Source organism: Palaemon carinicauda, chromosome 1 (genome assembly GCF_036898095.1).
Source record: "Palaemon carinicauda isolate YSFRI2023 chromosome 1, ASM3689809v2, whole genome shotgun sequence".
Taxonomy (NCBI): domain Eukaryota; kingdom Metazoa; phylum Arthropoda; class Malacostraca; order Decapoda; family Palaemonidae; genus Palaemon; species Palaemon carinicauda.
Window position 1 is genome coordinate 210261598 of NC_090725.1, and position 15903 is coordinate 210277500.

The 15903-nt window shown below is 39.0% G+C and overlaps 1 protein-coding gene across 1 annotated transcript in view; it reads right to left on the reverse strand.

Moving 5' to 3' along the window:
• LOC137644038 (protein O-linked-mannose beta-1,2-N-acetylglucosaminyltransferase 1-like) overlaps window positions 1–15903 on the reverse strand; it is a 36793-nt gene that overhangs the window by 15098 nt on the left and 5792 nt on the right. Inside the window, exons 4-8 of the mRNA XM_068376935.1 lie at window positions 12218–12316; window positions 11787–11985; window positions 11012–11199; window positions 10717–10819; window positions 10206–10277 (exon numbers count right to left, since the gene is read on the reverse strand). Of these exons, the coding sequence (XP_068233036.1) occupies window positions 10206–10277; window positions 10717–10819; window positions 11012–11199; window positions 11787–11985; window positions 12218–12316 (661 nt within the window). The remainder of the gene's footprint in view (window positions 1–10205; window positions 10278–10716; window positions 10820–11011; window positions 11200–11786; window positions 11986–12217; window positions 12317–15903) is intronic.

Sequence of the window (15903 nt, forward strand, 5' to 3'; positions counted from 1 at the left end):
AGCAAAAGAACCAGAAGACTACACCTGCCCGGCTGCCGGCCTCATAGGCCGGCAGCCGGGACAGGTACAGCACTAGAAGAAAATAGAATGGATGCCGGGATAAGAGTGTACACAACCCCCCAAGCCCGGCAACCGAAAGAGTGCATATAAGGAAGGGGAGAAACTTAATTCAGGCTTCCTTGATCAATGCCGTCCGGCTCTGCCGGCAGGCATGGATGAGGGACCAAGAGAGGTCCGGGCAGCACTCGAAAACATAAGACCCTTGCCGTCCAGCATCTCTGCCGGCCGGCAATGGGCTTAGTCAATTCCACATCCCAACCTATACTAGGTCCAGAAGTAGAATGACATACAGTACAGTAATACCCCTGCCGGCCAGCTCTGCCGGCCGGCAAGGTACAGTACAGTAATGGCTAGGCCATTACGGAGATAGAGGGGGAAGGGACAAGAGGGTCCTGCCAACCTTGCTTTAGTGACAGATCACCCGCAGCCAAGAACTTTGTCTTAGCCTAAGGGAGATCTAAGGGAAAGGGCCAGCACAGTAGTATAATACCTGCCAGCTTCCAGAGCACCAAAGCAAGGAAGGCGTTGCTACTCCCAAGGGAAGATTTTATCCTCCCCGAGAACAGCAACAGGACTTAGTCTGGTCGATCACACAAGAAGGAATCATAACTACAGAAACCTTCGATAGTGACCTAAGGGAGCTAAGCTCCCTTTGTAAGTGTTAGGTCAGCGAGGGAGACTCTGCCCCAAGCCAGACAACACGGACTCAGACTAAAAACTCTGTTGTTCTGTCCCTCTTTGAACCAGACTCTGCTGGAACAGGAAGGTACAGTAACACCCTAGTATAGTTTTATCGAAAATAAATTCGGAAAAAACCACTTAGGGATAAGCCCAAGGCTTAAACAGAGGGAAAGGGATTGCATACCTTCTCCGAAGAAAAGAAAGCAACCGGGGAGTATAATAAAGTATACTAAGGCTCCATAAGCAATTAGCCTAGGCACCAAGAGAATCGATTACCTGATTCACCGAAACTCTCACGTATACAATCTTGGAAATATTCCACACAGTCTAAAATGTATAAAATATAGCCTAAAGCTTCAATAAAATTTTAATTACACTCGGAAAAACCAAAATCATGCATTAAGTACTAGGACCAAACGACTAGGCTACATGGCCTAGCGTAGGCCAGAATGGCGAATACTTCGCCAAATAATACTAAGCACGAAAGGAAATCCTATGTAAAGCTAAATAGCTAAAATTTATTAAGCAAAACAACCAGGAATGTCACTCTGACTAACTAATTTATACCTAGCGAGTGACAGTGTCCAGGACACCTCTGGTAGGCTACGGCTCTTGTATCAAAGATTAATCCTATTAATCACTCAAAATTTTACCAAGAGCCTACATTTATACATAACAGACACTATACTCAACTTATCCGAGGTCAACGAAGACGAAGAAGCCATGAAAAGCTGAATAAATCCAAGATTTGCGAGAAAAACAGGAAAAAACACCGAGTTGTTAAGCTACGCAAAAAGGAATACAGATGGCGCCAGGATTGGCGCCAGGCACGCATACGAATCGGGGGATAGGGAAGCCTTGGGAGCGGCTCCCCTTTTTCTTTCCCGAATTCGTATCTCGTCAATCTCCCTCCTACGAGACGAATCTCTGTTCAGGTCGTAGATTGCCATGTGACGTGTCTAGAATACGTCCTCTGATATGTCGCGATATCCCTTTCACGAGGGATACTCGCTCCAGGAGTTAGAATTCTGGTACCTTAAGGTAAATTCTCTGGGAATATCGCCGTAGTTGTAATATACCCTAGGAAGCTACCCTATAGGAACTTCCATCAGGACGACATGGCTTGAGCCCAAAAATGTACTTACACTGCCATGTTAGTTTTTCTCCCGATGTTATTTTGTATTTTGTTAATGCTATGTGGGTATAAATGTCTGATCGTCCTATGTCTTTGGTTGTGATGTACTGTATAGGTACATAAAAAATGCTGAAACCTGATTGGTTGTTTTGTTTCCAGATTGTCCAATTAACTGCAATTTTGGAATTCATACGTCCTTCTAAAATCAGTACTTGCAGTTGACTGTCATGGATTTCGTTGTGCAGACGTGTAATAGCTTTTCCTCTTCATATTTTGACGTTATTAACCAGTTTCATGGACATTACCATGAAACTCCAGAAGTGGTAAATAGGCTTCTGTGCGAACATTCAGTGCTACCTAATAGTATAAAGTGTCCCAAGGATAATTCTGGTAAGGATTTATTTGTGATTTACTTGTAGTTTGTGATCTGGAAAGGGGTGTTTAGGGGTCTTTCCCCCCTTGGCTAAGTCTGTAATCTAGGAACGGGGTCCGGGATCTTACCCTCGGCTAGGTCTGTGACCTGGGAAGGGGGTTCCGCAAAACCCCCGGCTAGGTCTGTAACCTGGGAACTACAAGGTTAGGTTAGGTGGGTTTGTTAGGCTCTGTGACCTGTTGAAAATCTCGAAAGCGTTTAATAATCACGTTTTGTCCTGTTTTCGTACACCCAAAGCGAGGTTCCCACCTGTGTCTGTCGGGAAGGGGGGTGTCCATAACGGTAGAACGGCTCATTTGCATTGGAAATAAAGGTCAAATTCGTCGAAAACACTATTTAAACTAAATAATATAAATTTTCTTATCGTATGTCAGAGTTTGGTTTAAACTGTAATTTTACCGTCTTTTGCAACAAAGTTTGATCTCTTGCGTTCCATTATGCTGTTAAAAAAATGTATAGAAGTAGGTTACAACTGTTGGGAAATCGGTTACATAAAACCGGACATTAGTACAGAAAAAGTAGAATACTGGTCAGTTATTTAAATAAAGATGGTGTTCATATTCAAGTATAAAATCTAGGTTAAATTAGCTATTTGTGTGGGAAACGAATGTTATTACTGTTGTGCTTCGACTGAAATAAGTTTAGCTATCGGAGTAACGATAACAATTATAGTCCATGGGCCAGAAAGTGAAACCCTCCCCCCCCCCCCAGGGAATTTTCACAACCCCCCTAGTTTTCTTCCTTATGGTGTCCTTTATGCATATCCGGGTGTTTCCAAACACATAACTGTGGCAAAAAGGCATAATTATCACTTTTTGTACAAACCGCACGCCAAATTTTCACATTTTCAGCCGCACTGACTTTGTGTCACTTTATTGGCTCTAACTTCCTTAATATCCGAACTAAGTGAACATTTTTGGTACTAACATAATGCTAAGACCAAGAGCTACACAATGGTATATAATTATGTCCATAATTAATTATTAATACGTATTCCAGGGCCATTATTGTATCCCTTACCCTTAATTCTTGTTCAAAAATGGGCACGTGTAACTAGTTGCTACTGATACTGATGAAGTTGTTGAGGCATTTGGTTACATTTCTGTATTTGATTTTGTACATAATCTTATTTAGAATATTGCATATCAGTTTCGTTCACTAATTTCCCAAAATATATGAAGTAAGTGACAATAATCAATTGATTGTATAATGGCCACATATTACCAGCAATACCCACTTTTCTCCGTAACTGTAAATTGTTACATAACTGCACCATTTTGGTGTCAATAGATAGCAATATATTCTCCAGCTTTGTGAAATTGGTTCTGTGCATAAATTATGATGCATTTGCATTTCAGGCAAAGGATCCAATATTAACTGGTGATAATTAGTCAGCATGGCAGAACGCCCAGTTAGTTTACTGAAAAAGAAAAGTCAGAGGAAATCTCTGCAGAGTGTGCCAAAAGGACTTACATTATACATTTTTCTGAACAGAAAACTGACAAAATTGTTCGAAAACTGAATGATGTGAGCTTTGAAAAGATCAAGGAATCAGTGCAGCTCCACAAAGCTAGTGCTGATGCTAATGTGAGGATGCATGAAATACATGAAGTTCCAGAGACGCTGAATGCAAATACCCATGGAATACACAGGAAGTGTTATCAAAAGTTTATAAATGTTGGTCATATCAAAAGTAAGAAACAACAACATCCAGTTGAAGATGACGAAGGGCCTTCAACTTCAAATCGAAAGCAAGTATCATCTTCATCAATTTTATTTCCTTCAGAGAGGTGTCAGAGAGTTTCCAACAAAGTGTGTTACAGTAACTGCAGTTGAGTCAATACTACAGGCTGCAAAGCATAAAAATTACTACACATTACTTGGAAAGATTGAAGGCTGTGACTTGCAAGCACGAGAGGCACATTATCATAATTCTTGTCGTAGAGATTACACTCGTAAGCAGGAGTGAAATGTTAATAAAGAGCCGGATCAGAGTGCTGTTGAACATTTAGTTGCCCATAGTGAAGCATTCTCCTACATCTGTGATTATGTTGAAGAACATATAATCAAGGGGTGCAACTTAGAACGTGTGACAATGTTGAAAGAGAAATGTTTGCTATATTTACAAGAACATCATCCATCAACTTACAATCCAAACTACAAAATCTATAAACTCAAGGATAAGTTGGAGAAACATTTTAGTCACAGGGTTAAATTCTGGGTACCCAAATACTGAAGTGAACTTATATATTCTGATCTCTTACCAGTTGGACAAGCAGTAGAGGCAGCATTTGAGATGGCCGCCTCTGAGGAAAGGTTTCTCCAGGAAGCAGCTATGATGCTCAGGCGACAACTGATGGATGCCAAAAGGAAAGCAGACATACTGCCATGGCCACGTACAGCAGCGCAGTTGATGTCCATAGAGAACAAACCACCACTAATCCTGATTAACTTTTTGTCGTAGCTTCTATGTGGGAAACCATTTAAAGATATTTCGTCAAAGTTGGAGAGGATTCATGTGCTCAAGATGTATGTTATGCTATGAGCCGAGGAGAATGGAAAATGCCTAAACATGTTCTTGGAATATCTTTGAGACATATGACAGGAAGTACTGAGCTCATTACACTGCTGAATCATTTCGGTCACTGTTGGTCATATTCCCAAGTGATGGAGCTAGAAACTGCCATATGTAACCAAATCAACATACAGGAATCCTTACTTCCTGCAGCCATATCGTCCTGTATGAATAATGTAGTTCTCCACTTCAGCTGGGACAACTTCGACCTGTCTGAAGAAACACCATCAGGGGCTGGAACAACACATGTAGCACATGGTATTGTCATTCAGGAGACATCTAGTAGTGCAAGTTCTGACATGAACAGGGAGCAGCCACCTCAGCAGTCAGGGAAGAGTAATAAAGACAGGTCAATTCGCTATGAGGATAAAGAACTGCCACCTTGTTTCATGAGTAGGACTGAGCCTAATTTGAGAGTGGAACATGTATCTGTGACAATACCAGTTTCATTTCATGAATCCAAGGAATCAGACTTTGCTTGGACTATTGCAAGATTGTACAAATCTAATGAACAAAGTGTTCCTGGTTGGGCTGGATGGTTGTCACTGACTGGAAAAGGTGATTATGTTGAAGCCTGTGCTCAGTCTACAGTTGATTACATGGTGCCAGTACATAGGGCAATTACTGATAATGCCACAGTTCAGCACATACTCCGACTATGTCAGCAGACCACAAAGGATGTGCAGCAGGAGGTCACTATCGTAACTTTTGATCTAGCTGTAGTAATGAAAGCTTACTCTATCATGTGGCAAAACCCACGAGAATACAGTGGTGTTCTTGTAAGGATTGGGGCATTTCATACAATCTGCTCATACCTTGGAGTCATCGGGAAGATGATGTCTGCCACTGGCTTTGAGGACATCATTATTGAGGCTGGTGTATGCGCAAGTGGATCGATTGATCAAGTGTTGAGGGGCAAACATTACAACCGTGTAATAAGAGTTTACAAATTGATGTATATTTTGTGTATAAGGACGAATGCACTCTCCTTACAAGTGAGGATGGATTGACTGTTCAGACCACGCAGGTGAAGGACCTATTTTCTTCACAGGAGGAAGCAGATACTCGGATCATTCTGCATTGCATCCATGCTTCCAAATCATTTAGTGCAGAAAAGGTGATTGTAGTCCGTTCACCAGATACTGATGTCTTCCTATTGCTGTTAAAGTTTTCTCAAGATATTGACCCGTCTGTGTTATTTGATACTGGCGTTTCAAACAAGAGAAGACTAATTGATGTGAGAGCTGTTATTAGCAAACATGGTACAGTTTACTGTAAACTCATGTATCATTTCATGCATTCACAGGATGCGATACAACAAGTGCCTTCGTCCACCAAGGTAAACTTACACCAAAGAAAACACTTGATGCCCATCCTGAATACCATTCAGCATTAATCTCTCTAGCAACCACTGCTGAACTTTCTGAAGAAACATTCAGTGAACTTGAACAGTTTGTCTGCTGTATGTATGGAAAGGCCAACTACAAAGACATAAACAAGCTGCTCTATGATATGTTTAGATAAAAATTCCAGCTCAAGAAAGGCCAAACTTTGTCCAGTTGTGATGGCATTGATCTGAGCTTGCTCTCACCATGCAGGTCATCACTGCACATGCATATCCTCAGATGCAACAACCAAGCATATGTTTGGAATAAGTCCAGTATGCCATATCCAGATATACCAAGTTCAGTAGGCAAAGTCTGGAAACTTGATGACTCAGGACAGCTGCAGACTGACTGGATCAAAGGTGATATACTGCCACAAGAACTCATTGATATCATGCTAGACAGAGAAGCTGACAGCGATGATGATTTGGATACCGAGGATATTGATATTAACAACCTAGCCGACAACATTTATGATGAAGAATCATGAACGCAATGTGTAAATTGTCAAGCTAGTTCTTTTCTGTAGTTGTCTGTTGCCAGTGCCAAGAGAGACTAACTAGGCCATCATACTCCACATATAATGATATTTATATGAACACAACTTCGCAGATTTCAAACATTGATGTAGACTTCCAAGCTCTTCACCATTTACTTGTTGGTATTAGTTGTCAGTTTAATTTATAAATGACATTTATTTTGGTTACATTTATCTTACTCTACTGTTAATCAATGATTTTCTTGGTTCTCTCAGTGAATGACACCTGTCAGATATGAAAGTCGGTCACACTGCAATAGGTAGTGTCCTACATTTATAGTTTTAGTCATATTTACTATGTTTGTGCATGCATATTCATGATATAAGTATGTGGTGGCCACTCTACAGTGAATAATGTCCAAGCAGTATACTTCTCTTCAAAGCATCTCCTTCTTTAAATGTTAGTAAAATACTCTTTTTTATAATAAATCATAAAGATAAATTGTTTCATTGCCATTTGGTACCAGAAAGTAGAGATGATAGGGAAGATGAGGGTCTAACAAAGTTCGGTCAATTGAAATTTGTACTATTTTTAAGGAGTGGGGGATAGGTAACAGCAATTTAGATAATGGATTTCAGTAACAGATTAACTTTACATCATCAAGCTTAGTTGTATATGCTCCAAGCATTTCATTAGCACCAAAATAATGCAGATATGTCACGATTTACAGAAGTTATTAAGAAGCGTTCCCTACAAAGTAGGTATCAATAAAAATATGTGGCCATTATACAATCAATTGATTGTTGTCCCTTAATACATATACATATACATACATATACCAAAGGCACTTCCCCCAATTTTGGGGGGTAGCCGACATCAACAAGAAACAAAACAAAAAAGGGGACCTCTACTCTCTACATTCCTCCAGCCTAACCAGGGACTCAGCCGAGTTCAGCTGGTACTGCTAGGGTGCCACAGCCCAACCTCCCACATTTCCACCACAGATGAAGCTTCATACTGCTGAGTCCCCTACTGCTACTACCTCCGCGGTCATCTAAGGCACCGGAGGAAGCAGCAGGGCCTACCGGAACTGCGTCACAATCGCTCGCCATTCATTCCTATTTCTAGCACGCTCTCTTGCCTCTCTCACATCTATCCTCCTATCACCCAGAGCTTTCTTCACACCATCCATCCACCCAAACCTTGGCCTTCCTCTTGTACTTCTCCCATCAACTCTTGCATTCATCACCTTCTTTAGCAGACAGCCATTTTTCATTCTCTCAACATGGCCAAACCACCTCAACACATTCATATCCACTCTAGCCGCTAACTCATTTCTTACACCCGTTCTCACCCTCACCACTTCGTTCCTAACCCTATCTACTCGAGATACACCAGCCATACTCCTCAGACACTTCATCTCAAACACATTCAATTTCTGTCTCTCCATCACTTTCCTTCCCCACAACTCCGATCCATACATCACAGTTGGTACAATCACTTTCTCATATAGAACTCTCTTTACATTCATGCCCAACCCTCTATTTTTTACTACTCCCTTAACTGCCCCCAACACTTTGCAACCTTCATTCACTCTCTGACGTACATCTGCTTCCACTCCACCATTTGCTGCAACAACAGACCCCAAGTACTTAAACTGATCCACCTCCTCAAGTAACTCTCCATTCAACATGACATTCAACCTTGCACCACCTTCCCTTCTCGTACATCTCATAACCTTACTCTTACCCACATTAACTCTCAACTTCCTTCTCTCACACACCCTTCCAAATTCTGTCACTAGTCGGTCAAGCTTCTCTTCTGTGTCTGCTACCAGTACAGTATCATCCGCAAACAACAACTGATTTACCTCCCATTCATGATCATTCTCGCCTACCAGTTTTAATCCTCGTCCAAGCACTCGAGCATTCACCTCTCTCACCACTCCATCAACATACAAGTTAAACAACCACGGCGACATCACACATCCCTGTCTCAGCCCCACTCTCACCGGAAACCAATCGCTCACTTCATTTCCTATTCTAACACATGCTTTACTACCTTTGTAGAAACTTTTCACTGCTTGCAACAACCTTCCACCAACTCCATATAACCTCATCACATTCCACATTGCTTCCCTATCAACTCTATCATATGCTTTCTCCAGATCCATAAACGCAACATACACCTCCTTACCTTTTGCTAAATATTTCTCGGATATCTGCCTAACTGTAAAAATCTGATTCATACAACCCCTACCTCTTCTAAAACCACCCTGTACTTCCAAGATTGCATTCTCTGTTTTATCCTTAATCCTATTAATCAGTACTCTACCATACACTTTTCCAACTACACTCAACAAACTAATACCTCTTGAATTACAACACTCATGCACATCTCCCTTACCCTTATATAGTGGTACAATACATGCACAGACCCAATCTACTGGTACCATTGACAACACAAAACACATTAAACAATCTCACCAACCATTCAATTACAGTCACACCCCCTTCCTTCAACATCTCAGCTTTCACACCATCCATACCAGATGCTTTTCCTTCTCTCGTTTCATCTAGTGCTCTCCTCACTTCCTCTATTGTAATCTCTCTCTCATTCTCATCTCCCATCACTGGCACCTCAACACCTGGAACAGCAATTATATCTGCCTCCCTATCATCCTCAACGTTCAGCAAACTTTCAAAATATTCCGCCCACCTTTTCCTTGCCTCCTCTCCTTTTAACAACCTTCCATTTCCATCTTTCACTGTCTCTTCAATTCTTGCGCCGGCCTTCCTTACTCTCTTCACTTCTTTCCAAAACTTCTTCTTATTCTCTTCATATGACTGACCCATATATTTTGGGAAATTAGAGAATGAAACTGATATGCAATATTCTAAATAAGATTATGTACGAAATCAAATACAGAAATGTAACCAAATGCCTCAACAATATCATCAGTATCAGTAGCAACTAGTTACAGGTGCCCATTTTCGAACAAAAATTAAGGGTAGGGGGTACAATAATGGCCCTGGAATACGTAATAATCATTAATTATGGACTTAATTATATACCATTGTGTAGCTCTTGATCTTGGCATTATGTTGGTACCAAAAATGTTCACTTAGTTTGGATATCAAGGAAGTTAGAGCCAATAAAGTGACACAAAGTCAGTGCGGCTGAAAATGTGAAAATTTGGCGTGCGGTTTGTACAAAAAGTGATAATTATGCCTTTTTGCCACAGTTATGTGTTTGGAAACACCCGGATATGCATAAAGGACACCATAAGGAAGAAAACTAGGGGGGTCGTGAAAATTCCCTGGGGGGGGGAAGGGTTTCACTTTCTGGCCCATGGACTATTATGGCCGAGTTTTAGATTACAAGTCTATGCTATTTGTAAGCTTAATGTCCATCTACAATTAATAAACATGGTAACAATTTTATCTTTCATACTCACATGTGCAAGAGTCCTGAATGATATCATGTCATCTTCTTTTGTAAGTTTCACAAACACTACGCCCACCTCACCCTGTAACAAAAAATTCTTCATGACTAATTATACTAGTGTACATGTCTTTAATTTCAATATGTAACAATTTGCTTTTACGTGCATTCCCTGGTAATGAATATTAAGGGTAAGCCACAGTTGATCAGTTGATATATATATATATATATATATATATATATATATATATATATATATATATATATATATATATACGGTGTATATATATATATATATATATATATATATATATATATATATATATATATAATGTGTGTGTTCTTTTTAGGTTACAGATTAAATATATCTCACATAGTTCTTTAACACAATTTTGTTCCTGGAGTGAAGATGATACTTCATGATTTTGGAGAGATGTATAGATTTAAATGTGAAACCAATTGAGGTTCCCAATAAGTGTGTGAGATATGTCATTTCAGACCACTGCTAAGAATCATACACTTACCAACGATGTAGGATATGAAAAGTTGTAAGGATTTGTAACGTTTAGAAACGCTGCCTTGCTCATAAGGTCCTCGATCTCCTGTTCTGTGACTGACTGATCAATGCTGTGAACGTAGATATTTCATTAGTATGACTTTTTGTATGATCTTGTCTTCAGGATTCCTTAAATATATTTGTTCTGAATAGTACGATAACTTAACCATTTGATTTGCAATTGTCGACCTTATAAATCAGTGCTCTTCACAGCGCACTGGCTTTAGGTATATTACCAACACATGGGTTGAGGATGTACTCACGTTGTAAGATTTACAACTGTGTGAGGACTAGATGACACAGGCTTATTCGAGTATATCTTCTTGGCAAGAAGACCAGAGACATGGATTCCTGTAAACCCTCCATGGGATATTCGTGATATCTCTGGTAGAATGATCTCTCTCCCTCTCCTAACAAAATCAGTCCCCATCCAGTAATCCCAGTCAATTGTCTAAGGAAAAAAACGTAATCAATCAAATGTTGATATACTGCATCATTGGAAATTAAATAAGGTAAATTGACTGATGCAACAAAAATTTAATGTGACCACTATGGTAAAAGTGTTAATAAATATCACAGGAGTGGTGAATAAAGGTCAGGTACATAGTTCTGCAGGAGCATCATATGGGCAAGGAATACTGCTAACAGGTTTCCTTGTGTACTCAGTGTAAGCAGTATTAGATACCATTTGCTGTCCCTTAAAATTTCATTTGTTTTGTTTTTCGTTTTTTACATTCTTTACATTCATTCTTTGTGTATTAACAAATCATTTGACTGAGCTTTGTGAAAGTAAAAAAAACTTGGATAATCTTTATGGTCACAAGGTTATACTTGTTATGGTTAGTGATCTTATACTGGAGTCATTGATTATATAATGTTAACTGTTAATTTTTTTTAACATTGGTTTTTAACATTACTTTACAAGAATAAGGAAATAACATTTGTTAATCGTTAAGACATTTTAAACATTAAAATGAGGAAATGACAATTATTTGTAAATTCCTTTATAAAATGACTAAAGCTCAACTTTCAGCTCACCACGAAAGAAGGAATCCATAAAGGTAGAATTTCCATTAGGAAGGACCTCTTGACCATCCAACCCAGAGACGGGTGGGAGTGGACTCTTGTCAGACGGGTCGGATCCTTTGCAGTGTGTTCATAGGAGAAATGGGAATAAGCAGACACACCATACACAGAAGGATCCTTGTCAAGAACAACAGAAGTCTGTTGCATATATCTGTTCAATTTAGATTATATCATTAGCAACTAGATTTTTTTCACTATCATAATGTACATGCACATTATTCTATTGTTCGTTTCCCTTGCTTTTGATTTATAATAATTGCAGTAGTAGCTGTATTACATTTATGGTAAAATTATGAGGTCTGTAAAATAGAGAAAAGAATGTGGACATATCGTAGGATGAAATTGTTTTGTATAAGGAAAGTAAAGGAACCTGATGTGCTTACGAGTAAAAGTCTGGGGAAATTACAAGATCGTCCTCCAAAATTATGAACTTATCCATATCTAGAACTTCCTGGGCCTTGAAGAGTGCAAACCTCACGTGCCTGTGAACAGATGTTATTAGATAATCATGAGATACATATGTGAAGAATGTTTTCGAAGCTTTTCTATCCAACCCAATTAAAGAAAATTGTTAGACCAATTAGTTGATAAATGATATTCTTTTCCATAATCAATCACTGTATTTGAGGTTATTTGTAATGCTCTGGTCTTTAGTATGAGTTTAAATATCAAAACTAATTGTATGGCCTTACTTCAGTTACTATTCGGAGATTTTTTCACTGTCAAGTCTTAATGTGCAATAAACGTTAATTATATTTATAGGTTTCAGTTGGTCTTTGTCATACATTTCATAAGACATTAGTATTTTTCACTAAGGCTTATGTCGATTATGATCCCCAACTACCTGTATAATGCCAAATATATAAGGATATATTACTTATATTTGTAGGATGGTCAACATATATATATATATATATATATATATATATATATATATATATATATATATATATATATATATGTGTGTGTGTGTGTGTGTGTGTGTGTGTGTGTGTGTGAGTGTGTGTGTGTGTGTGTATCTACCGCTTCAGACCTTTTTGTACAGAATCACATTGTTGTGTATAAGAGTGATGGGAAAAAAAACTACATAGCCAGTGTGTTTATAGTGATTTAAGTCTAAAATGTGATACGCACATTACGCTACCCCACTCACAAAACAGTCGATGGCTGGAGTTGCATCATGCTTCGGACTTGCTGCATAGAGTTTTGTTCGTAAACTGTTAGTGATGTTGAACTGATACTTTTTTTTTCAATTTTGATTGTGGTAGTGTATTCGTTGTGTATTAGTGTCATTCTTATATTAAAAACTGTATGGTACTGTATGTGAAATACCATACTTTACAGTAGAATTAGGCTGCGTGTTCTGTCAGTTTGAACAGTGCGAGTCGACCTGCCAAAAACAGCAATTGCCTATAGGTGTTACCCTTATCTAATTAAGCTGTACTGTAATGATAGTATTATAAATAAGTTACAGTAATATACACTACAGTATTAGCAAGTTTATTAAATAGGAATAGCAGTGTTTGTTGTTACGGTACGTATTACATGTACATATAAGTGTACCGATGATGTGTACCGTATTCTTACTGTGTACTGTACGCAGTGCTCATTTGTATATGTAACGTACGATTACTGAAAAGTGTTCATTCATTAGATTAATACTTATACTGTAATAGAAACCAAGTCAAAACTATATTATGTACTACAGTGGGTTACTTTATTTGGCATCAATGACCTTAGATGTCAGGATGCCAGAAAACATCAAATCAATCAATCAATTGTGTGTTAGTTGACTGTGTGTAAGCACTCAGTAGTGAATTGGTAGGTTAGGAGTTAACCCACCCCGGGGCAGCAAGTATTTGCAGATTCTCACTTTTCGTGCCTGTCTCTGTTACCGAACACCCCCCAAATAAGGATTGATTAATTGGTTTGAGGTTTTCTGGCGTCAAAATTGTTGCACTCGTGAACAGTTAACTACGACTGTAAAAGAAATGCGGTGGTGGGGCTCTAGCAGTAAATAAAAGAAATACCATCATACTGCATGTGTTGTTACACCACATTTCTTAATGAAAATTTTAAGGTTGTCTTTTGTCACTTTCTTCCCTAAAGTAATTTGGGATAACATCTTGTTATCAAATCTGGCAACTACCGTCGTATTCTTAAACATGGTCTCACCACCCTTAGAATAAAATTGATAATGGTACTCGCCGTGTTCCAGGGTGGTACAAAATGAAATCCATAAATTAAAAGAGATAGGAAATAACTGGAAGTTTGAACTTCTAAGGATTAGATGCATTTTCTAAGTTTTATCTTTATAACATTTTCCTTTTTTCTTCTCATATAAAGGGGCTTTCACATAAATATGCGTTTAACAGTGCTCATGGTATAACAATGAAAGTTATATTAGAACCTGAAATATTCTCTGTTTAGATCAATCTTTATAATGAAAAAGAACATTTGGTAGTTATTTGCAGAGACCGTAGAGGGTAGAGTTAATGTTTATGTAATGCTCATAGTCAATAGCACACGGGACCTTAATTCACTCTACACACGCACACAGACCTTAGCCTTTTGTCGACTAAGTTTTAACATTTGGGTGGGGGCTACCGCTCTTTTATCACGGAAGGATACTTTTATCATCAATACATATCATGGCAGGCCTTTTTTGGCAACAGGTGAAAAAGCTAACACCAACCTCAAGTGTTTGAAGCATGATAATCATGTGCTGCTGCCACAGAAATAACCTTCTCCTCCTCTCTCTCTGGCTACCAAAAAAGAATATTGCAGGCACAAAGCTAATATCTGTCAGTATCACTTGGCCTATCAACTCAATGTATGTTAAGTGATTCACGTGACCTTATTGCGTTTACAGTATTGGTTACTTATCGGATGCAAGTGTATCAATGGCCCGTGGTGTCAGCTCTGCATAGAAAGAATTCAATTTATTGGGTCTTTTGAAAAATAACACAAGGGGGAAGAAGACACCATGCCAATCTCGCCATGCAAGGTGTAATCTGAGGAAGCAGCTGGCACATTTAAGTCAGAGTTGAAGATAAAGAAAGGTGGTATAAAATCATCCCAAGCGATTCTTTCATGGTAACAAAACAGTACTATTTTGGGAAAAAGATTCTCAGCAGAACTAATTTTCATGAGAGTGCAAAATAGGTTTCACTCAGTTAAGCATAGAGGGACATATGTTAAATGTTGATGAATAGTAAGATTCCCTGCAATAAGATGCTGATAGATCTTCTCAATGCACATGATTAGTGTGTCCTAAATGGCCGTACCCTGCCAATTGAAATAGCTCTGGCAAATGTTGTTGTACAAAACACGTGGTATAGCAAATAAATGGAGATGTCATACTATGGGGCCTGTAATAAAGAAGAGCAACAAGGTGTTCATGTGTGCAAACAAGAAAACCACTGAAAAACTGAGACAAGACTGTGGATCTAAAGGAGACCAAGGACTTAAATGGCAGACTGATGGTCCTGGCCACGTCCAGCTGAGACATCAACCAGAAAGAGTCAATTAGGACCCAAAAATTCAGTATCTGACACCAAGATCCTTTTTTTGCTCTAGATGGTATAATCCTGTCATGACTGGACATATCAAAGTTGATCCACCTCCTCAACAAGCTGGCAACAGCAGAAATTCCGCAGAAGGATCACCAGCCAGAAGATGAGATAAAAAAAAAAACACCAGATGTTCCAAGTTGCGAGATAGTATTGGTATAGAGAATGGGTCTTCTGCAGAAGATAGCCAAGAAACCAGCAACCATAGTGACAGTCAAAGATATCACTGGATGCTTCAGTGACAGGCTGATGTCCCTCACACGAGATTATGATGAAATCATCCTTGTGTTTGACACACAGCGATGATGCTGTGAAGATTGCTACTGTGCATAAAAGAAACCAAGGAAGAGTACCAATCTCATATCAGGTCAGCGATGACACAAACATAAAAAATCCCAATGAGCAGGTTTCGTTCACATAACTAGACGAAGGCTGACCTGACCAACTGTCTTGCCACAAAGACTGTAGAATAAAACAGTACATCACACAAACTAATC